Consider the following 23583-nt stretch of genomic DNA (forward strand, 5'->3'; position numbering starts at 1 on the left):
AAGTTCTTAACCCGAGGTACTATTTCTGGGTTAGCGGAGTCTGTAACCTGAAACGTATGTAACCTTAAGTGTATGTAACCCGAGGTACCACTGCATATGTATTGAGATATCAATAAATAAACAAAAAAATTGTTGGACCAAGTTCAGTCAACAAAAGAGATCTTGCAGACATCAAGAAAGCATTGTGTATTCAGAACAAATGATCTCAAAACTGTTGTTTTTTTAAAAAAAGAATATGATAATTTCTAGCAAAGACTCTGTAGATGCAGAAGCAATAGGATCAGGGAACAAATTCACAACCATAAAACAAGAAAAATGTGCTAGCAATTTATTGTAAGAGCTGCGTGAAAACAAAACAACAATAAAGTATTTACTAACACACTGAGCATATTAACAGGATTTCTTAAAGACGAGCTCAATAATGAAACGCTTTAGCCCTTTGTCAATAACTTTAACAATTCTAGACTTAAACACATTTTTCTCCTCAATAAATTTTGTAAAAAGGTGGACCCCACCTCCACATCCAAAGTAATGGGCTTTGCTAGCTAAATAAACACACCCATTAATTCTCAGTAATTTTAAAAGTGTTTCATGCAAAGCCTCATAGTAGTCTGGATTATAAATAGTCTCAGAGGTGAGTATGAGATCATATTTTGCTAAAGGCTTACTGCCATTTAATAGAAGATTACTAAACTCTGACCATTCCCCTGAAAAGAATTTGCATTTAGAAAACAACTCTTGGGTAAAGTCCTTCTTTGGACATTGTTTTAGAGAATGCTCAGTATTTCCTTCAACATCATCACCCTGATTAGCACAGTTGACCAATACATTAGGCATGGTTAGTTCTTCAATCACAGTGCTGTTATAGTCCTGAAAATGGACCTGTTCGGCATTTCTTTTTAATGCAACTATTCCCAGCAACCCGGCCCCACAGCCAAGGTCCAAAACCAACTTGTGTGCAAACTGAATTTCAGCTTCTGACAAATAATCCATGAGATCAAAGGTGCACTCCCAGATCTTCAGACCTCCTTCATAGACACCTGTGATTAGGTCAGAATGAGAAGAAACAGTTTGTGACACAATGTCTTCCCCAACAGCGTTTTCAGAGGGTGCTGTCTCCACCACAGAAATATTTGCATAGCGTGTACCTGGAAGGAGGGTCCCCACGACTTTGTTTTTAAATAATTTCTGGAAATCTCCAGGGAGATTATGTTCTTTGGCACATTTAAGGCACAAGCCTTCTTTAGGCATAATGCTGCTTTTACTCAAAAAGCTGTTGCCTGCCACATTAGCAGGGATTTCTGATAAATTCTCCTGGTTTAATATTGTTTCTTCTGAGGAAATATCCTTACTCTTTCCTGCAGTGTTCTCTTGCTTGTCCAAAAAGATTAATGACTCCTGTACCAATTCCTGCATTCCATTCCCAACTGCCTCTATTCCGTTTTCTGCTGCACTGTCAATAGAGAAGTTGAACTGAAATGCCATTTTCCTGTAAAGCAGGTAAAATCAAGAGTTTATATGCAAAGCATGAAGCGCAGACACTCCAAAGGCTGTGCTGTGCTGATAGGTAGTTTTCCGATCCAGTCTAGTCTTCACTGTGAGATCATCTACTATGAAGACTCCACTACTTCTTTGAATAAAAGCCTCCTTTAAAAAAAAGAAAAGAAATGTAGTTGACAGAGTAAAGAGATAATAGCATTTTTTAAAAAAAATATTGTTAAGAGTTTTAGAATGTTTTTCCTTTGTTTTTATATTGTGTATCCTGTTTGGTGCACTGGGCTCTCCCAGTGAGGGAGGTCTAAATTAAATTAATAAACAATTACTATATATAAAAATACTACTACTGTTTTTCACAATGTTGAGATAGGATAGCTGAGGATGGTTAAAATGTACCCCAAAGTCCCCAACACTGCTCTTTGCTGCTCTCCCTCCAGCTGGGAGGAAATTTATGAAGCCCTGTTCAAAGTAAACAAACTATTATAGACAGAATATGTGCTTTTATTTTGTGAGGACAGGTTTGTCCAAACCAACTTCAATCCGCTGCCTTTGCTTTCAGAAGTAAAGTGGTACCTTGGGATGCGAACGGGATCCGTTCTGGAGCCCCGTTCGCATCCTGAATGGAACGTAAGATGCGACGGAGCGTCTGCGCATGTTGCGTTTTGCCGCTTCCGCGCATGACATCATTTTGAGCATCTGCACATGCGGCAAAACCCAGAAATGATGTGCTCCGTTACTTCCGAGTTGCCGCAGAGCGCAACCCGAAAGCGCTCAACCTGAAGCACATTCAACTCGAGGTATGACTGTATTACGTTTCAGCTTATGGGGACAGCAAAGAGCAATATTAAGCATGCTGTTAACCCATTTGGCATCAGTTTGTGACCACATTCTTCACCAGCATCTTTAAAACTATGTGAAAATACTCTTACATACACCTCAATTGCAAAAAAACCCCCACAAGCGTTTCTGGTTTCTGTTTGTCTAACTTGTTTGTTTCATCAGCGAGGTGGAAAAGAACTGTGAGCAGCTCTTGGTTCCCCTAACACTCCAAGTCTGAGAAGAAATATGTTTGTGGCTTCACTCACTTGTTGACTGAGACTCTGCCCAAACCTTTTAAGGTTCAGCCAGATTCTTATCTGCAAGGCACCACCTTCTTAATTCCAGATATGCCCCCTGCATTTCAGGGCCTGAGTCAACCTAGAATCCCTATCTGGAAATCCTTTTTCCAATTTTTGAGATTCAGAGTTGATGAAGCTATTATTTCTTGCCAATTAAGGAGTGGTGCGAGTTCGAAAGTTGGGCCAGCTAAAACGCAGCACCTCTTGACTTTGAACTTAAGGGGGGTAGAGGGATGAGTGTAGCTCAGGGGTTTTAGCACAAGCTTTGCATGCAGAAGGTCTCAAGTTCAAATCTCAGACATCCCAAGGTGTTAATACTGTTAATACACCTTTGTCTGAAATCCAGGAAAGCCCCTGCAAAAGTTGAGATATAGAATAATACACAAAGCGGATCAATGATCTTCTATATTTTGAAGAGCTTCCCTTTTTGGAGCAAATCCATACGTTAGAATTATTATTACGTGAATATGAAATAGACTATAGATACATGCCATGCATGTGAAAACGCACTTACATTTATATCTCACACGTCGAAATGACCTGCAGTTTCCTAAGAGGAATAAAGCAGAGGAATAAATGAACAAGTTAATTTGGAATACGCCGGAAATGTAAAAATAAATAAATTTCAGGAACCGCAGAAAGAGGAAGTCAATGGTCAAAATGTTAGGATTGTATTATTTAAATGTATATAACATTTATATCTCACACGTCGTAATGACCTGCAGTTTCCTAAGAGCATATATTTAAAGCAGAGGAATAAATTACAAGTTAATTTGGAGTGAGCCGGAAATGTAAAAATAAATAAATTTAAGGAACCGCAGAAAGAGGAGGAAGTCGAGGGTCGAAATGTTAGGACTGTAAAATTACTGAAATGCACATAAACTGATTTTTTTTAAAAAAATCTATATATGGATATAGATATATCTTACAGCCACAGCTGCACCTTATTTAGAAAATGCATGCAGTATTCCTCTTTCTAGCGAGCTCTTTTCTAGGAAAAGCAAGGGGCGAAATAACCTTTTCTGGGGCGGCCACAGAAAGCAACCGAAAGGCAAGGACGGGAAACTGAGGCGTTTCAAGGTTTTGCGCTGTTCATTTCCCACCCCTCACAATTTTGGCAATTGGGTGGGCTTGAAAGTCGTCGTTCACAGCCCGGGCCCAGCAAATTGGGAAGGAAAAAGGAAGAGGAAGACTCGCAGCGCCGGGAAAGCGGGCTTTGGGGCGAGGCCTGCCCCGCCGGAATTTCTCCCCTTAACTCCCAGGCGCCTCTTTCCCCGCCGGCCTCGCGTGGCTCCGCTCCCGCCTCAGCTCCTCGCGCGCGCGGCCCTCTCCGTCGTCGTCGTCGTCCCCGCCTTCCTTCCTTCCTTCCTTCCTCGCGAGGCCTGACGGGATGCCGAGAAAGGGGCTGGGCCTCACCTTCCAGGGCGCCGGATTCGAGCGGCGCCGTCGCTGCCGCCTGAGGGGAATCTTCGAAGCCGCCGCCGCCGCCTGAGGGGAATCCCAGGCCGCCGCCATCATGTCGCAGGTGGAGCCCGAGACGCTGCCGCCGCCGCTGTCGGAGGTGGAGGGCCGGGCCGAGGAGCTGGGCCTCGGCCAACTCCCCACGGCCTTGCCCCGCCTCATCATATCCTTTCTTGGCGGGGAAGAAGCGGAGAGCGTGTCTCTCTGCTTGGGAAAGACCCCCCTCATAAACGCCCCTCATCCCACCCACCATAATCTGTGGGGTCCTTCCATCCCTCCTCGTGGCCCGGGACTCCCGTGGGCCTCCTCACCCTTTAAAAATATATATTTAATGTATTTCTACTCCGCAGTCCCCCCCCCCGCGACTCAAGTTAGTAGTAGTAGTAGTAGTAATAATAATAATAATAATAATAATAACTTTATTATTTACACCCCGCCCATCTGGCTGGGTTTCCCCAGCCGCTCTGGGCGGCTTCCAACAAAATATTAATATAATTGTTAAACATTAAAAGCTTCCCTAAATGGCTTGAAATATGTAAAGGGGGAGGGGGGTTGGAAGGCAATCGTTTTAAAAAAATAAATCTAAAATATGACCCCCAAGGAGAATTCTCAAGGTTGCTACTGCGCCCTTTTAAGACTCAGGTTAGAAATAAGAACAGCTTGAAAATGTAAAGGGGGAGGGGCGAAGGCAATCGCTTAAAAATAATAATTTTAAAAAATCCAAAATATGACCCCAAGGAAAATGCTCAAAGTCACTACTTTTGAGACTCAGGTTAGAAATAAGAACAGCTTGAAAACGTAAAGGGGTGGGGGGAGGCAGTCACTTAAAAATAATAATTTAAAAAAATCCAAAATATGACTCCAAGGAAAATACTCAAAGTCACTACCGCACCCTTTCAGTTTCAGGTTAGAAATAAGAACAGCTTATAAACGTAGAGGGTGAGGCAGTCACTTAAAAATAATAGTTTAAAAATCCAAGAATCTGACCCCAAGGGAAATGCTCAAGGTCACTACTGCACCCTTTCAGACCCAACATCGTCCTGGGACAGCCGTGTTTTGTTACCTTGTGTGTTTTTTTAATACTACAAAGCTGCCCTGTGTTTTTGGGATGAAGGGCAGTATCTCTCTCCATATCTATATAGTCAGATGAGTGGGGTGTAAATAATAAATTATTTTTTGACTACTACTACTACTATATATCTCATCTACCTATATAAATTTAGTTAATAACAGCAACAACTTAAGAGTATAGTGCCATTCTGTACAGTTGTAACGCAATAGGAAACAGCCATTGGTGTGCTGTGTGAATTCAACAAGTACCTTTGTTCCCTCGCAGCAGAGCGAAAGTTGATAAAAGACTGTAGTTTTGAGCCAGCCTTTTATCTGCCAGCATAAGTATGCAGTTTTTCCTTAGTATTTGTACTCTATGTTTCAGACATCTGATAGCTGGACCCAGCGTATCGGTAAGTAAATGCTGTGCAAACTTCAGTTAGATTTACTCAGTGCTTTTTTTCCCTGGGGTACGCATACCCCTAAACATTTTGTGAATCTTTGTACCTTTGTCCATTTACTGTATTTATTTCCCCCGATTTGCACTATAAAATGGTGATTTTCTTGAGTCAAAAAGAGTACCCCTAAACATTTGTTTTAGGGAGAAAAGCATTGGATTTACTTCCCTGTTTTGGTGGTGATTGTACAGGAAATGTCTCCTTCAGATATGAACATGGGATGCGGCTTAGTCACATCCACCTTGGTTGGCAAAATGCACTGAAATTGTGCCTCTTGGTTAGTTAGGAGTTTTGCCCCAATGAAGAAGCCCCACTAATGTTGCATGACACAGTTTTGTTATGTCATGCTGGTTAGCAGGGTAACGGACTTGGTTTGGCACCTACAACTTTTTTCCTAGTTTCCCACCACACCAGAAACTGCACCAGAAACCAGCAGTTATTGCTTGTAGGTGTTCGGAAACTTGGGTCCATCTTTGATACCTTTACTCTCTTTTTACAAGCTATAAAGATCTATGGCTATAGTTTCAGTTCTCACAATGTTGAGTATGTACAGACAAGGCTTTGTGCAAACAAATGCCGCAAAATAATGAGAATGGAGTATTATGGCAGTTGATAAAACTGTAGTGTAACTCTTGATTTTGTTTTAATATTAAATAAATGTGTTTTTTTAATGGGTCTTTTTTAAAAAAAGAAAGAAAAGAGAATGACTTCCCCCTTTTAGTATTGTGGGTTTACTTTCTTAATTTTTTTCATTCCCAGGTGTCTTAAGGATCTTGACAGAGCAGTTTCTACCCCGCATCAAACTTTCTGAGCTGGAGCAAGCATTTTTCTCTAAAATATTACCAAAGGTATGACACTATTTTGAACCAGAAAGTGTGTGTGTTAAGGACTGCTGAGTATTCACACTTGCGTACTGTTATTTATATGCTTGAGCTCGTCTTCCAGAAGCATGTCATTTTTTAAGATACATTTTTTATTTACTTGTCAGTGAGCAGTTTGCTTTGAAGAGCGGTGCTAACAGATAGTAGCTTTTACCACTGTTTCCCCCATTTTAGCTGAGAAAATGAGTCTATAAAAAGGTTGATAAATGATTTGGCATTTAGGTAACAGTTTAGCATTGGCTTGTTTAAGTTAACAAAAAGGCCTCAATCTGCATTCTAAGTTTACCTTAGCTATCTATAAAAATAAACTTCAGAATCTGGGGGGGGGGGGTTGTTACCATATTTTTCGCCCTATAGGACGCACTTTTCCCCCTCCAAAAATGAAGGGGAAATCTTGGTGCGTCCTATGGGGCAAATGCAGGCGGAGAGCGAGAGGGGTGGGTGCGCACCGACCCCTCTCGCTCTCCAGGCTTCAGGAAGACATCCGCAGCCTAGGCAGCCCTGCGGGGGGTTCCCGCAGGGCTGTCTAGGCTGCGGGTAGCAACTTGCTTCCCGGAGCGCCAGGCGCCCTGAAAACAGAGCGCCCGGCGCTTCGGGAACACATCCGCAGCCTAGGCAGCCCTGCGGGAGATCCCGCAGGGATGTCTAGGCTGCGGATAGCAGCCTGCCGCCCGGCAGGCGAGGCGCCCTGAAGCAGAGCGCCCCGCGCGCTGGGCAGACATCCGCAGCGTGGGGAACCCTGCAGGAGTTCCCCGCAGGGCTCCCCACGCTGCGGATAGCAGCCGCCCGCCCAGCGGGTGGGGCGCCCTGAAGCAGAGCCCCCCCCCCCAAGCCAGACATCGGCCAGCCCCACAATCTCGGGGGACAGCAGGGAGGCGCAGCGCCGCCATCCAGCTGTTCCTCGACCTGGTTCGGTTTCCCGGACCTGCTTTGGGGGGGGGGGAAATAAAGGGAATTTTTTTTCCCTTTATTTCCCCCCCAAAAAACTAGGTGCGTCCTATGGGACGGAGCGTCCTATGGGACGAAAAATATGGTAACTATTGAAGAAAAAGGGTATGATTGCCAGATCCAAAAATTGTTGCACTTCTGGTTTGGACAAAATGTCAAAATAATTACAAAACCTCCACTCTATTGTTATTTATTTCGTCACTGCTCATAGGATGGTGTCATTATAAACATAACGGATTTTTCAATGCTTCTCTGGGTGGTTAGATTATGGAAGAAGAAGAATTAAGCAAGATTGAAAAGATGCTCAGTTATCTCAGAAGATTTGCAAGGCATTGTGAATTTGGATTTTTCCAGGATTGTCTGTTATCTCTTTAAATGGAGGTTCTGTATTTGACTGCCATGGCTAATCACACTGTACTCCCAGATTTTCTCTTGTACTTCTTAAAAGCCATCGAAGTTAATAATAACCATCCCAACATATGACAATGCTGTGCAATTTGGTTGCATTTAATATATAGAATACCAATACTAGGTTTTCTGTGGATATTATTTTAATTGAAATCTGCTTTTTTTCCTAACAGACCGTACAATTATTTGATCTTTTGATATATGAATTATCCCACCAAGCCACTAGTGTAACAAGCCACAATGTAGAGTTACGTGAAACTTTAAGAAACCATCTGCAGGTAATTTACTGGAATTAGAACTAACAACAGGAATGATACCTATCTCATTCATATATATATATATATATATATATTTGCTTTCGTAGATTTTCACGGGTACAGGAATGCAGGTTTTGGTGTCCTCGGGTGTCTTCCCGTGTAAAAGTTGGGGTGTCTAGGCGACGTTTCGACGAGGTCTCACTCGTCATCTTCAGGCTGGTGCTTTCGGCCGAAAGCACCAGCCTGAAGATGACGAGTGAGACCTCGTCGAAACGTCGCCTAGACACCCCAACTTTTACACGGGAAGACACCCGAGGACACCAAAACCTGCGCATATATATATATATATATATATATATATATATATATATATATTCCACATTGTTGGCAGTATTTTGGGAGGGAGTATACCAGCATATGCATGGTAAATCATTTGAGGGTGTTTGATTCTATTGTACAAAGGTTGAACATCTCTAACACTTCTGATTTGTGTTGAATTGTTGTTTATATAACCTCCATTGATGCTTACAGTAATAATATTTTTGTCATACAGACTTTGGTGCATGTGTTGGAAGCATTAACAGGGTCTGTGCGCCACATCTGTACTGTACAGGATGTTGTGCCCTTAGAACACGTCTACAGTCTTCCCTCTTCCATTCTTCATGTAATCAAGAACACATTTGTACACTGCAAGGTTGGTGAACTTCATAGTTAGTACTATTAATTAAATTTCTATACCGCTCTTCATCTGAAGATCACAGGGTGGTTTACAATATAAATAGTTCAATAAGTCTGCAATATTTGTAATTTAACTATCACACTCTGCCAAAACTTGGTTCAGAAAGATCTGAAAAATTGGGAAAAGGCAAATCATTCATTATTAGGAAGAATTAACATAATAAAAATGCACATACCTTCCCATCATCCTATTTCTATTATAAAACCTGCTTGTCTCTAGATTGAATTCAGTTATAAAAAAGAATGGCAAAAGGTAAGTTTATATGGAAAGACAAAAAACCCAAAGTAGCCAGAAAAGTTGGGAAAGTAGATAAAAATGAAGGGGGTTGGATATTTCTTAAATGAGTCAATATTTTGGTGATGCAGGACAATTAGTATGGTTAATGCAATGGGACAAGCCGAAGGAGAGCTATAACAGGCCATCACAGGAATATTTTGTCAAAACCGATATTAGAAGCCTACTATCGGTAAGTGGAAGAGACAGAAATATTGTGTGTCTCACATAACAGAATCATAGAATTGGAAAGGACCCTGAGGATCATGTAGTGCAATGCAGGAATATGCAGCTGTCCTATATGGGGATCGAACCTGCAGCCTTGACATTGTCAGCACCACACTATAACCAGCTGAGTTAATAGATATTTGCTTGGAAACATGAGACCAATACAAACAGATTTTTTCACATAAAACCTGACGATTGGCCTCTACTTTAGATGAGGGAAGATTTAATTTGAAAGGACAACTAGGTAATTTTCAGTTTTGGAAAGATAAATCCTTTCAAGATTGAGACTGAACAAGTGAAGCCTAAATTAAAGCTTGATACTCCTGTTTCTAGTATCTGCAAATCTGAACCTTCTTAAATAGGCCTTTCCAATGCTTGCTTTTTCTCTTTTGCTTGTTCTGCTTCCCAAAATGTTTGCCCTTCCTTCTGCCACCAGGTGGAGGAGCCATAACCTAACCTGCTAGCCTTGTGCTACCAGAGGAAAACAACCCTTTAGATAACTGCCAACTGTATTCTCACAGGGTATCACAAGGATATTAGAGAATTAGTAACTTGGCGCAAACTATTTTCCAGTGTTTGTTTCCATTGAAATCGTTATTGAGAAAGCCTGAATACAGTTTTGTTCAATAAATACTATCCTGATAGGCACTCGTACTTTTTAAGGATAATTTTCAGAGGGGAGAACCTCTGGTGTTAGTATGCTGCAGCAACCCCCCCCCCCCCCAAAATGTATAGTATGCCATAGTAATACATTTGTTTGTCTGTAAGGTGTCACAAGAAACTGGGATAAATTCTGGAGTACATCTTGTATAGCATGTAGTGAGATCTTGTATTTAGTTCTTAGCAGCTATGGATAATATGAATAGGGAAATGCTCTGGGTCATGAATTAGTTACTTCCACCACTGATCTATACAATGTGTTCACTTTCTTTCCGTTTTTTTATTTTGCTACAGAATAGTGAGTCGTTGTACAGTGAGTGTCTCCACTTGTTTTCGGATTTACTCCAGTCTCTGTTTAAGGAGGCCTATGCTTTGCAAAAGCAGTTTATGGAACTGCTAGAGATGGTATCTGTGAACTCTTGTGCTGCTGAAGACAGTATAGCGATTATAGCATCAGGTGTGTATGCAAACTATGCACTTTAAAGCAGACCACTCTCCCAAATGTATAAAATCCTACCACATACCTATTCCCTTCTGTTAAAGTTGGTGTTCCTCATAAGTCCAGGATGATCTGCTTCTCAAATTCAGGGCTAAATGTGAGATGAAAGCAATTAAAAGTGCAGCTATCACTTAACTACTGTTGTGAACATAGGGAAATGGTGGCCTTCATTGTATTGAATGATCTTCATTGTATTGAACGGTTCGCTATGTTATATGCTGAACTTACCTTGCATTTACTTTTTGTCCTTTGCTCTACAGCTGTTCATACCTTGCTGGAGATCTGTTCTGCTATTTCCAGCATAGATCATGCACTTCATGCAAACACATGGAAGTTCATAATCAGGTATGTTTTTATTCTGTTAATGTTATCTGTAGTTCCCATGTCTGATAAATTAGTGAATTGCCTACCCTGGATGGGGTGGCACTCCTTCTGCAAAGGAGCAGGTTTGCAGTCGGGTTGTTTCTGGATCCAGCTGTGTCACAGGTGGCTCAGGTAGCCTCAGTGGCTAGAAGTGCCTCTTAACAAGTGCAATTGGTTTGACAGCTACAGCCATTCTTGGACTGGTAAAGCCGTGCCATGGTAGTTCATGCGTTGGTTGCTTCAAGGCTGGATTACAACAATGTACTGGTGTGGGGCTTCCCTTGCGGAAGCTGCAGTTAGTACAGAATGCTGCAGCACGATTGCTGACAGGAGTCAGACCTGTTAGTATGTAACACCTGGGCTCAGATGTCTGTGCTGGTTGCTGATTTGCTGCTGGGCCAAGTATATACGGCCATACCTCGGGTTGCAAACGCCGTGGGTTGCACGTTTTCGGGTTATGGACCGCGCTGAACCCGGAAGTACCGGAACAGGTTACTTCCGGGTTTTGGTGCATGCTCAGAAGCGCAAAATGACGTCATGCGCAGAAGTGCCGAATTGCGTCACACGTGTGCAGACGCGGGTTGCGAACGTGCCTCCCGCACGGATCACGTTCGCAACCTGAGGTATGACTGTAAAGCTCATAACAACTTGGGACAAGTTTACCTGTGAAGATTGCACCTGTTTACCTGTGGAGGTGGCACTATAGCAGGTGCCACATGTTACTCATTCCCCATTTGTAACTTCTAACAGGAGTGCTTGCAACAGAAGTAGGACCTGCCACCTCCAGCCAGCCACAACCTCCTCCACAGCACTCCATTTCCATTTCTGATTTCCCCCCAACAGATTCTCAGCATTCTTGGCTACTGATTTAGGCGTGGGGGTGCTCCCTTTTGTTTCTCAGAGGTCCTGTGCTGACTCTGTTTCAGTTGATACTCACCATCTGAGTTAATGAGAGTGATTGGGGGTGTGTGTGATGGTTCTAATAGCCTGTTGACTATTTGAGAATTGTCACAAGTTTGTCCCTTTCAGGCAAAGTCTCAAGCACAAATCTCTGATAAAGAACAGCTTGAAGCATTCCGATATACTCAGTGGCCTTTGTGAGGATATCCTGTTTTCTTTCCAGTCTTGTTTGCAGCTGGCTGAGCAGATGAAGCGGTCTGGAACAGAGGTGAATATGACTTTTAGGCATACTGACCTTGGGATGAAATTGACTTCCATAGTATTGTGATTAAAGTTGTAAGGACGTGAACTTCTGAGAGCTATAGACAGGCCACAAGCGTAGCTTATGTTTGAGCAGCACACTAACTATTTAGAACCATAGAATCCTAGCTTTCCTTTTGACCACTTTTTAGTAAATGGCGGGGATGGACAAAAACCTCTTCAGACATCTCTATCTCAGGAGCTAAGGAACACTTGCTCCCCTAATAGTGAGCATCATGTAGACTGTCACTTTAATGGGCTACGCACATCTTGTTGCTGTTCTCCAGCGCACTAATTTATCCTGAGTTTGATGAGAAAATTTGATAGTCATAGCTGGGGGGATTCCTGGATGGAAGCTAATTGTGTCGAGTAAGCACTGGTATAGGATCTGTTGTGCAGGCCTGAAAATGGAAGGTGAGTAAAACATCAAAAAGCCAAATTAACTGTTTTTCAGAATTCCCAAGGACACATCTCAATTTATGCATGCAGCTAAAATAAATTTGTTGGCAATTGTACCATAGCTTCTATGTATAAACAGATTTCCCCTCCTCTCTCTTGAGTATGTTGAACTTCCATTACAGTATGTGCATACGCCAGGGAATAAAATAGCCAGAACGTTACCTCACTGGACTGGCCTTTCAGTGCTGGGGAGGAGGATAGAGCAGGGAGATGAGGCATTTCTGGTATAAGTTTTCTAAAACACTGTTGAATGCTGTCCATTTGAGCTTTGATTTCTTCCCTTTCAAATAGGAGAGCATTGATTGCAAGTTGTTCCAAAGGACAGTCAAGCTGTGTAGATTCTTGGCCAATTCCCTGGTGCACTACACCAAGGTGAGAGATAGAAACTGGGTTCACTCTGATGCAAAATATGTGTTTGACTTGAATATGCCCTAATTGCTTTGCTATAAAATATTCTGTCTAACTTGGAAAATATGGTAGCATACATAAAAAGTAATTGGCAATATTCCATCCGTATTCATCAGAATCATTACTTGTCATGTAGGGCTTGATTTGTGCTGTCTATATACTACAATCGATATTGTTAACTACAGACTCTACTTAGCCATGAAGTTTGTGCTCAAAGCTGTGTCTAAATAAGGATACCTTTCTAGTTTGTCATATCGGTCCTCTTTGTATTCTACAAATTGCACAACTCTTCAAGTCTGCAGTTATAGAAGTCTATTGCTAATAAGTCAGTGAACATCTCCCTTTTTCACCCCTACATCCTTTGTGTCAATTTGCAAATGCTTTGAGAAGAACATCACTTGACGTAGAGAATCACAAATGGTGTTTTTCCCAGAAGGAATTTAGATTTGCTACCCATTTTCCCATATTTTGTAACAGCCCTTGTACCACAGACAAATAAAATGGTTCACTAACGATATCTGAACCAAATTTTCTTAGGTTGTGTTTCTTCCTTAGAGGCATCTGCTGGAAGAGCAGTTTGTTTTTGGTGTTTTGCAGAAAGTTTTAACATTTATCTGAAACGCTTTAGGAATTTATTTGGTTCTTAAATCACAAGTATTTGCTGTGATTGCATTGTCCATCTGTAGTTGTTAAGAGTTTAATTAAGTCAGCATAGTATTTTTGTGTTATATTCCATGCTATGCTTCCTTTTTTCCTGAATAAATGTTTTGTTTTGTTTAAGGTTTAGTAACTTTAACCTGACCCACCCTACTTAGAAGAGTGGATAAAATTTGATTTTAAACTTCGTAAAACAGATTTTTAATTCTTAAATTAATTTATTTTGATTTTTTAATTAAAGCAAACATCTCTTTTAAAAATGTATTAACTTAAAAGGAGATCTGTATTTCATACAAACACATTAGTCCACACTAGTGTCTTAAAGCTGAGCAATGAGTATCTATGAGACTGAATTAAGTGCTTTTCCAGGTAAAAAACAACCAAAAGAGCGGTACTGTATATACTAAAATGTAATGTGTGTCTCCGATTGTAGCTTTTTATTTCAAGTAAGTTGTCTTGCATGCGCATATACTAATATATATATATTAGTATAAAATATACATGAGCTGCAGGGGTAAAAAAATAGAATTATGCCCCTATATTGTTTAAAGGCTGTACTTACTTGCAAGAATTGTATGTAAAGTGCGGCTAAAAAGTATATTTAAAAAATTGCAACATTAATTCCCCAAAAGGTCTGAACCTACAATAAAGATACAGATAAAATTACTATAATTATTATAAAAGTATTATTATATTTTATTATAAAAGTATTATTATATTTTATTATAAAAATAAAATATTTTATTATATTTTATTATAAAAAAATAATTTTATAAAATTATTATAAAAGTATAATAATATATTATCTCATCCATCCAGAATGATGCAAAGTTTCAGCTTATACAAGGGAATAAAAGGCAATGGAGATATAATTATACATCAGTGAATTTTAAATTTTAAAAATATTCTAAATTGTTGGCTTTACAGGAGTTCACTCCTTTCCTGGCGGATTCCTGCTGTCAGCTACATCAGATGTACCTTCAAATATACAGGTAAGTGGTACCCAATATTTTATTTTTTTTAATTTTTATTTTTGCATAATTATTATGTCAATAGTGTTTTCTGTGCCTGAGCTTGGAAGTAATTTGAAAGCTGCCTTCCTGGTATGGCAGCTTGCAAAAAGTGGGTTCCAAAATCGTGATGACTGAAGACTGATGTCCTAGCATGAATCTGCAATAGCCCCATTTCCTTCTGTATCAAGGTATGTGCCACGCAGTGTCATAGAATCGTAGTGTTGGAAGGGACCCCGAGGGTCATCTAGTCCAACCCCCTGCAATTCAGGAATCTCCGCTAAAGCATTTGTGACAAGTGGCCATCCAGCCTCTGCTTTAAAACCTCCAAGGAAGGAGAGTCCACAGCCTCCTAAGGGATGCTGTTCCCACTGTTGAACAGCTCTTAAACGAATGTCACTCCAATACAATGAGGACATAATTAAAGTGTGTCTTGTCTTAGCTTCACAGAGTTTCTGTATTCTGTTGAACCTTAGAAATCCATGTTTAGTGCTCTTCAGAGTACAAGTGATACATGAGGCATTCTGTATTCTTTCCTGACAGCAAATTTCCGCCAAGTCTTTATGCTCCAGTGATTTGTAAGTCTCATCAGGATGAAATAGCAAGGGAATTCCTCGTGACGCTGGACTCTCTCCTACCCCACCTGCTCTCTTTTAGGCCTTTCCTAGAAGTGGCACTAAGTAAAATTTCAGGTAAGCTTAAAGGCCCTGATGGTGTTAGTACTCTCGCAGCAGAGAAATGGGTGGAGGATTCTGATGGGACCTGAAAGCCAGGCATTTCTTCCCACTAGCTGCAAGAATAATAAAATTCCACAGTAGCAATACTATACAGTATATCAGTTTGTTTTGAAAATGCACAATCAGACCAAAGTTACTTATTAGTAACTCAGCTTTGTTCAGGTCATAAACATCATCATCATCATCATTATTATTATTCATTTCATGGCTTTAGAATATTCTTACCATTCTCATTTTTAAAGCTTATATTTCTTTTTCATGTGTAAAATTTTGTATTCTTATTAAAGGCTTAATTTCTCTTAGTAGCATTTTTATTTGTTTAGTTATAAGCCATTAACTTTTGCAGGTGCCCCATAATACTTGTTTGGCACTTGTAAGAGATTGATCTTTTAGTGTGGCAGCACTCACTTTGAAACTCCCTGCATGTTAACATGAGGCAGCTGCCTTCACTGTATTTTTCTTTGGCACCTGATAAAGACATTTTTGTTTAGGCAAATCTTTCCAAACATGCGCAGTGTTCCATATGTTATAATTCATTTTAGCTTATTGTTGGTTTTCATTCGTTTTGAACAGTTGTTTTTAACTATTTTTACTGATAATGTTTAATGCTTTTTGCAAACTGCTTTGAGGTTTGGTTACAATCAAGCAGTATATAAGCAATATATAAACGTTAAATAAATAAAAATAGATAAAAATTACAAAGACAAATGAGTTTTAAGTACATGGTTGTAGATTTCTAGATTTATTCATACATGAGAACTCCATATACATGTAAGCTTGCATTAAAAGTTTTAACTTACAAAAAGTTTTTTCTGTAAAAAAAAAATATGACTACAGATCTCTCTCCTGAGCTGCATTTTCCACAATGTCGTCTTCTGCTTTCTGTAATGGACAAGTTGCCATCCCAGCCCCAAGATGTGCAGGCTCTTTGGAACACTGGAAGTCAGTTACCAGAAGAGATTCCCAGGTAATTCATTACTGCTGTAGTGGATTTATATTAATAGGTAAGCGTTTTTGTGATTAGCATACTTGATGTTGCCAAGCTGCATCCACAGGTTGTTCTGAACATGTTTTATAAAAAGATGTGTTGTACTGAATGAAGGGTTTAGTGAAGGTTAGCATGATTAATTCTAAATATAATTTTGTCAGTAATGTCAGTTGACTGTACAAAGATTTTGGATAGCTCTTGCTAGATTTAAGATGCTTATTTCTGTTTCATTGATTGTAGACTTTTGCAGCATCTGGAAATCTAGCAGTCGGTAGCATAAAATCCACCCAGCACAATTTAGGGCTGCACTGTCTCTATATTATTCGTTTTAGTGATGCATGTTGGATTGCTGCAAAGAGTTAGCCTTAGGTAGGAGTAATCCTGATGTTCTCCATTTCTCTGCAGAGTCTCCTTGTTTGCAGCCCTCTTCCTCAGCCTTCAGCAGTGTCCTGGAGAGCTTTTTCTTCCTGTTAGTTTGCCAGCAGCAATGGGGACAGGGCAAGCTGAGGATCTTGTCACCTTTTACCACTATGTCTGTGTCCATTTGTGTGCCTTTATCACATCCCTCTCGGTTTCACACTTCCATCTACTGGTAAGGAGAAGTATTGTACGACAAGCCCCATCTGCTGACTTGGAGCAGCTAGTGGATCTTAAAACCAAGCTTTCCAATATAAGTCATTCTTCTCCACTGCATGTCTTACCATATAATAAAATCTTAAGATGACCTCGGTTTGTGTAGCTGCCACAGGCTAGCTATAGAGGATGAGTCCAGGGTGGACCTCTCCTGCCTTTCCATCTTTGCTGCCACTGCCATGGAGTGGGGGAGAAAGTCTCCCTTTGTCCATTCATTCTTCCACGCCACTGCCTTAAGAGTCTCTACCCTGGAAATAAGAGAAAGAGGGATTTGTCCTCCCCACTTCTGGAAGTTTGAGCTGTGGGAAGGGGTGTGTTGGTGGTTGCACAGGGAGTGGGAAGGGAGTTTGTTGAGGGGCAAAGGAAGTGGGGAGGAGAGTTGGCGAGGGGCAAAGGCAACTATCTGTAAACAAACAAGAAACGTCCATAAAAATGGCGAATGTACTTTCTTTCCAAAATACGTTTTATCTTAAACAATTGTAAGCACAGCAACGTTATGATTGATTTTGACAGCTCGATGACTAAGCTCTTTAGCAACGAAACGTCTTGAACGACGTTCGAGCACTGAACCACTGGTATATTTTACTGCATTTTCAGTTGTTTAAGATAAAACCTATTTTGGAAAGAAACTACTTTTGCCATTTTTATGGATGCCTATTGTTTATTTTTGGGGACGCGGATGGCGCTGTGGGTAAAAACCTCAGTGCCTAGGACTTGCTGATCATAAGGTCGGTGGACTGCCCACCTAGCAGTTCGAAAGCACCCCTAAGTGCAAGTAGATAAATAGGTACCGCTTTACAGCGGGAAGGTAAACGGCATTTCCGTGTGTGGCACTGGTGCTGGCTTGCCAGCTGCAGCTTCGTCACGCTGGCCACGTGACCTGGAAGTGTCTTCGGACGGTGCCAGCTCCCTGCCTCTTGAACGAGATGAGCGCGCAACCCTAGAGTCGGACACGACTTTACCTTTTTATTGTTTATTTACAGATAGTTGCCTTGATGATCTTATCTTGAGACAGTGCGCAGGTATACCAGATGGAGCTGGTAAACAGCTGCCCTGGACACAGAACTGACCTTTGCCTCCATAGACAGCTTTGTTTTTTCTTGTTAGTTGGTGGGATGACAATAAACAGCAGCCGTAACTTCTTTCTAAGCAACTTTTTGCCTGTGTATACGTGTATCTGTTTTCTTTCAGGAATGTTCCCTGCTGGAGGCTGTACTTGGTTCTAACACAATCACTGCTCTCCTGGCTATGGACGTTTGGTGCTTCCTTGCCCGGTAAGAAAAAAAAAAATCCTGAAACACAGGCAGATGTAACCTAAACTGCTAAGTTTTCCTTTATTTATTTATTTATTTATTTATTTATTTTTGATACCACTTTATATTTTTAATAAAAATCTCAAAGCGGTTTACAGCATATTAAATCAATAAAACAACAGCTGGGCAATGTTCCTCTGGCCTCACGAGGAGCCTCTTTAGTAGGACTAGGTGAATCTGGGCCCCGCCCCCTAGGCCAGGTGGAAAGGGCCTTGCGGGGAGCGGCCTGCACACTCACACCTTCAGCAAAAGGACAAGAAAAAATAAATAAATACAGATACCACTTTTTCTTCAAGAAAGGTAGAGTATCATACTTGGCATTTTTCTCTCCTCACAGTAAACTTGTTAAGCTGAGAGAGAATGACTTGCAAGAGCTATGCTAATAGGTGCCTTGACTAAACAGGGATTTGTTTTTTTTTTTTAAATATTTTTATTAGTTTTTACACTTATTAATAACAATACAAAACAAACACAAACATCAAAAACAGACAACAAAAATTGACTTCCCCATGCCTTCCCTTCGCCACATCCTTATTTTACCATTTTTTCGAGCAACTCATCGATCAGTCTTTGATTAAGTCCCTTTTGGATTTCCTTAAAATTTAAGATTTACAGCTGTAGTTCTTTGTTTCCTACCCCTTAACATCTTATCAGTCCACAATTTTGCAGTAATTTTTTTAGATATACTTTAAATTTCCCCCAGTCCTCCTCCACTGTCTCTTTCCTCTGGTCACGGATTCTGCCGGTCATCTCTGCCAGTCCCATATATTCGATCACCTTCGATTGCCATTCTTCCAGAGTAGGTAATTCTTGCATCTTCCAATACTTTGCCAACAGGATTCTTGCTGCTGTAGTTGCATACATAAAAAATGTCTTATCCTTCTTTGATACCAGTTGGCCGACCATGCCCAAGAGAAAAGCCTCTGGTTTCTTTACAAATGTCCACTTAAGGACTTTCTTAATTTCATTATAAATCATTTCCCAGTAGGCCTTAATCTTTGGGCAGGTCCACCAAAGATGGTAAAAGGTACCTTCAGCCTCATTGCATTTCCAACATTTATTATTGGGCAAATGGTAAATCTTTGCAAGTTTGACTGGGGTCATGTACCACCTATAGATCATTTTCATTATATTCTCTTTCAGGGCATTACATGCCGTAAATTTAACACCGGTGGTCCATAACTGTTCCCAGTCATCAAACATAATGTCATGACCAATATCCTGTGCCCATTTAATCATAGCTGATTTCACTGTTTCATCCTGTGTATTCCATTTCAGCAGCAAATTATACATTTTAGATAGGTTTTTAGTATTGGATTCTAGCAATTCTGTTTCTAACTTCGACCTCTCCTTCTGAAAACCAAGTTTCCTGTCCTGCTTAAACACCTCATTTATCTGACGGTAGTGTAGCCAGTCTCGAACTTTATGCTTTAGCTTCTCAAAACTTTGTAGCTTCAGTCTTTCACCATCATATTCTAAAATTTCACAGTACTTAGGCCAATTAGAGTCCATATTAATTTTTTTCACTGCTTTCGCTTCCATTGGTGACAACCACCTGGGGGTTTTACTTTCCAATAAATCCTTATATCTATCCCAAACATTGTACAATGCTTTCCTGACAATATGGTTCTTAAAACTTTTATACACCTTTACCTTGTCATACCACAAATATGCATGCCAACCAAAACTATTGTCATATCCTTCCAGATCAAGAATGTCTGTGTCTTCAAGAAGTAGCCATTGCTTCAACCAGCAAAAAGCTGCTGATTCATAATAAAGTCTTAAGTCTGGCAGGGCAAAGCCCCCTCTATCTTTTGCATCAGTTAAGATCTTAAATTTTATTCTGGGCTTTTTGCCCTGCCAGACAAATTTAGATATGTCTTTCTGCCACCTCTTGAAACAGTCCATTTTGTCTAGAATCTGCAACGTCTGAAATAAAAACAACATTATTGGCAATACATTCATCTTGATAACAGCAATTCGGCCTAACAAGGAAAGTTTCAGCCTGGACCATATGTCTAGATCTTTCTTAACTTCTGTCCAGCATTTTTCATAGTTGTCTTTAAATAGATTCACATTTTTTGATGTCAAGTTTACCCCCAGGTACTTAACCTTTTTTTCTATTTCCAACCCAGTTTCACTTTGAAACCTATCTTTTTCCTCTTTTGTTAGATTTTTTCCCAGCACCTTTGTTTTCTGTTTGTTCAATTTAAATCCTGCGACCTGGCCGAATATCTCCATTAATTCTAAAACTCTTTTGGTACTAGCTTCTGGCTGTTGCAGAGTTAGCACTAAATCATCTGCAAATGCCCTTAACTTATATTGTTTAGATCCGACCTGTATTCCTTTTAGCAGCTGGTCCTTCCTAATCATATTTAATAAAACCTCCAGGACCGATATAAACAGTAAAGGGGATATAGGGCATCCCTGTCGTGTGCCTTTCTCTATTGGTATTTCATCCATTACCACATTGTTCACAATTAGTTTCGCTCTTTGTTCAGAATATATTGCACCTATACCGTTTTCAAACCCTTGGCCTACCCCCATCCCATGGAGATTCTTCTTCATGAATTTCCAAGAAATGTTGTCAAAGGCCTTCTCCGCGTCCACAAAGATCAGAACTGCCTTTCTATTTATGTCCACCTCTAACATCTCCAAAATGTCTATAATGTTCCTCACATTTTCTGACATATGTCTCCCTGGGAGAAAGCCTGTTTGGTTCTTATGAATTTCCTCCGTCAAAACTCTCTTAAATCTTTTTGCTAAAACGTCTGCAAAAATTTTATAATCCATATTCAAGAGTGATATAGGGCGGTAGTTTTTAACTTGATGTTTCTCAGTTTCTGTCTTCGGTATAAGTGAGATAAATGCATCTTTCCACGATTCGGGAGCCTTTTTCCCCTCTAATATCTGGTTGCATACTTCCTTCAATGGCTGTATTAGCCATTCTTTAAGATCTTTATAGTATTTTGCAGTCAAACCATCTGGTCCTGGTGATTTCCCCAAATTCATATTCTGGATGGCACCCTCTATTTCTTGTTCTGTAATTTTTTCATTCAAAATCCTTTTATTTTGCTCTGAAATCTTTGATAGTCCATATTTTTTAACAAAGTCTTCTATTTCTTGTTCATTTGTAGGCCCATGTGCATAAAGTTTTTTGAAGAAACTTTGAAAACAGTTGCTTATTTCATTTGGTTTGTTGATAATTTTCCCATCTATTTCCAGGGATGTCACCGTGTTTAACTTTTGCCTCTTTTTCAATTGCCATGACAGCAGTTTCCCACATTTATCTGCCGATTCAAATGTCCTTTGTCTCATTTGCTTTATCTTCCATTCTATTTCCTGATTCATCAGTTCCATATATTGCGTCTGGTGGTACTTTATTTCTCTTAAAATCTCATGAGACTTCGGTTTGGATCTCAATTTCTTTTCTCCTTCCTTTATCTGATTCAAAATCTTTTCCTTCCTCTCATTTTGTTTCTTCCTTTTTATAGAGTTTTGCTGAATTAGGAATCCCCGCATCACGGCCTTGCTTGCGTCCCATACTATTCTTTTTTCCACCTCCGTTCTCAAATTTATCTCAAAGTAATCCTTCAATATTTTTTGGGCCTTTTGGTAAATTTCTTCATCTCTAAATAGGGTGTCATTCATTCTCCATCTGAAGGTTCCAGCCGTTGTTAACTTCATTTCCATCTTGACTGCATTATGGTCGGAGCAGGTTTTTGTGCAGATTTCTGTTTTTTTCACTCTTGGTGCCAGACTGCTAGAAATCCAAATTTGATCAATTCTAGTCCAGGTCATTTTTGCTTCCGAGAAAAAGGTACCCTCTCTTTCCAGAGGGTTCCTAGTTCTCCAGATGTCAATCAAGTCCATGGTGTCAGTGAGTTCGAAAAAGGTCTTTGGTAGTCTCCCATCTTTAGATATTACTTGTCTTTGTGCCTTATCCATGTTTGTGGAGACCACTCCGTTGAAGTCTCCCATCATTATAATTTTAAAGTCCATAAAGTCCATTAAAGTCTCATGCAACTTCTTGAAGAACTCTGCCTTCCCCTCATTGGGTGCGTAAACTCCAACAATTAAGATCTTTTCTCCTTGAATTTGAATTTCTACTGCCAGGTATCTTCCTTCATCATCTTTGAAAATCATTTTTGGTTCCCATTTTTCCTTGGCATAAATCACCACCCCTCTTTTCTTGACTTTGTCCGAGGAAATAAATTCCAGTCCTAATCTCTTATTTATCAGAAGTTTCCTATGTATCCTGGCAATATGGGTTTCTTGCAAACAAATTATATCTAATTGTTCTTTCTTTAATACATGAAAAACTTGATCTCTTTTTCGGGGATGGTTTAGACCATTACAGTTCCAACTCAGAAGTTGCAGAGACATTTTTATTATTGGGTACTTTTCCCACCCACTGCTCCAAGTTCTTGTTCCTCGTCCGTCGGTGCTTGGTTCAATCCAAACGATAGGTTGGTAATGTCCAGTGTTCCCCCCTCTACAGTTCCTTTCTGAAAGTCCTCAAGATTCCTCTCCAAGAAGTGTTCTTTATCTTGAATTGTTTTTATTTTAATTTTCTTCCCTTTGAAGTTAAAGGACAATCCTTGTGGGAATTCCCACCTGAATTGAATGTTGTTTTGTTTTAAAATTCCGACTAAGTCTTTAAATTGTGATCTCACTTCCAAAAAGTATCTGGGAATATCTTTGAAGATCTGTATCTGGGAATTTTTGATTACCAATGCCTTCTGGAAATGTAGGTTCAATATTTTATCTCTCTCTTCCTTGGATCTAAAAGTTATTAAGCAATCCCTTGGCTTCTTGCCTTGCTTTCTTCCAATCCGGAAGGCTGTAGTTATTGTAAATTCCTCTTCCTCTTCTCCCAACTCTTCACTCCAAAATTCTTGAAACTTATCTGTAAGGAATTCCCCAAGCTTGTCCTCCTCCTCCTCAGGTACCAGTCTCAATTTCAAATTCTTGCCTTTCCTCTCGAGTTCCATAAGGGCCAGGGCTTCATCATGCTCATGTACCTTCCTTGCAATAGGGACAAATTTCCCTTTGGTTTCCTCGGCCGTGGTCCTCGCGTTTTCGGCTATTTTCCTCGTCTCTGCACTTTCTTGAATTAATCGATTTATAGAATCTGTATTAGTCGATATAATTGTCGTATTCAAATCCAGTCTTGTTGTCAATTCCGTCAGTTTTTTGGAATTCTCTGTAGATTGCCTAGTAAGTGATTCTAAAGATTCATTTATCTTGAGTAGAGCCTGTGTCATGGAATCCATTGATACCGTTGTTGTTCTGTCCTGTGTTGCTGTTGCTCCTGTCAAGGAGCCTCTTTTCTTTT

General features: G+C 40.2%; 2 protein-coding genes across 4 annotated transcripts in view; one reads left to right on the top strand and one right to left on the bottom strand.

Annotated features, from left to right (window-relative positions):
• Positions 1–228: 228 nt before the first annotated feature.
• Positions 229–4113, bottom strand: METTL18 (methyltransferase 18, RPL3 N3(tau)-histidine). 3 transcript variants are annotated; one of them, XM_081914938.1, is made up of 3 exons: positions 3726–4113; positions 3130–3165; positions 229–1647 (listed from the first exon to the last, which is right to left on the bottom strand). In XM_081914938.1, exon 3 carries the CDS (start codon positions 1483–1485, stop codon positions 391–393), a length of 1095 nt encoding a protein of 364 aa, XP_081771064.1. In that variant the 5' UTR covers positions 1486–1647; positions 3130–3165; positions 3726–4113; the 3' UTR covers positions 229–390. The 3 variants fall into 3 exon arrangements, with proteins under 3 accessions (XP_081771064.1, XP_081771063.1, XP_081771062.1); XM_081914937.1 differs by having other exon boundaries at positions 3719–4113; XM_081914936.1 differs by having other exon boundaries at positions 3633–4113.
• Positions 4114–5265: 1152 nt separating this feature from the next.
• FIRRM (FIGNL1 interacting regulator of recombination and mitosis) overlaps positions 5266–23583 on the top strand; it is a 29693-nt gene continuing 11375 nt past the window's right edge. Inside the window, exons 1-13 of the mRNA XM_081914834.1 lie at positions 5266–5539; positions 6344–6432; positions 7995–8099; positions 8632–8772; positions 10273–10435; positions 10738–10822; positions 11870–12008; positions 12791–12871; positions 14492–14556; positions 15118–15266; positions 16149–16278; positions 16705–16891; positions 18124–18206. Coding sequence (XP_081770960.1) covers positions 5503–5539; positions 6344–6432; positions 7995–8099; positions 8632–8772; positions 10273–10435; positions 10738–10822; positions 11870–12008; positions 12791–12871; positions 14492–14556; positions 15118–15266; positions 16149–16278; positions 16705–16891; positions 18124–18206 — 1454 coding nt within the window. The 5' untranslated portion in view covers positions 5266–5502. The remainder of the gene's footprint in view (positions 5540–6343; positions 6433–7994; positions 8100–8631; positions 8773–10272; positions 10436–10737; positions 10823–11869; positions 12009–12790; positions 12872–14491; positions 14557–15117; positions 15267–16148; positions 16279–16704; positions 16892–18123; positions 18207–23583) is intronic.

The sequence above is a fragment of the Podarcis melisellensis genome (assembly GCF_964234715.1).
Source record: "Podarcis melisellensis genome assembly, chromosome: 6".
Classification (NCBI taxonomy): Eukaryota; Metazoa; Chordata; class Lepidosauria; order Squamata; family Lacertidae; genus Podarcis; species Podarcis melisellensis.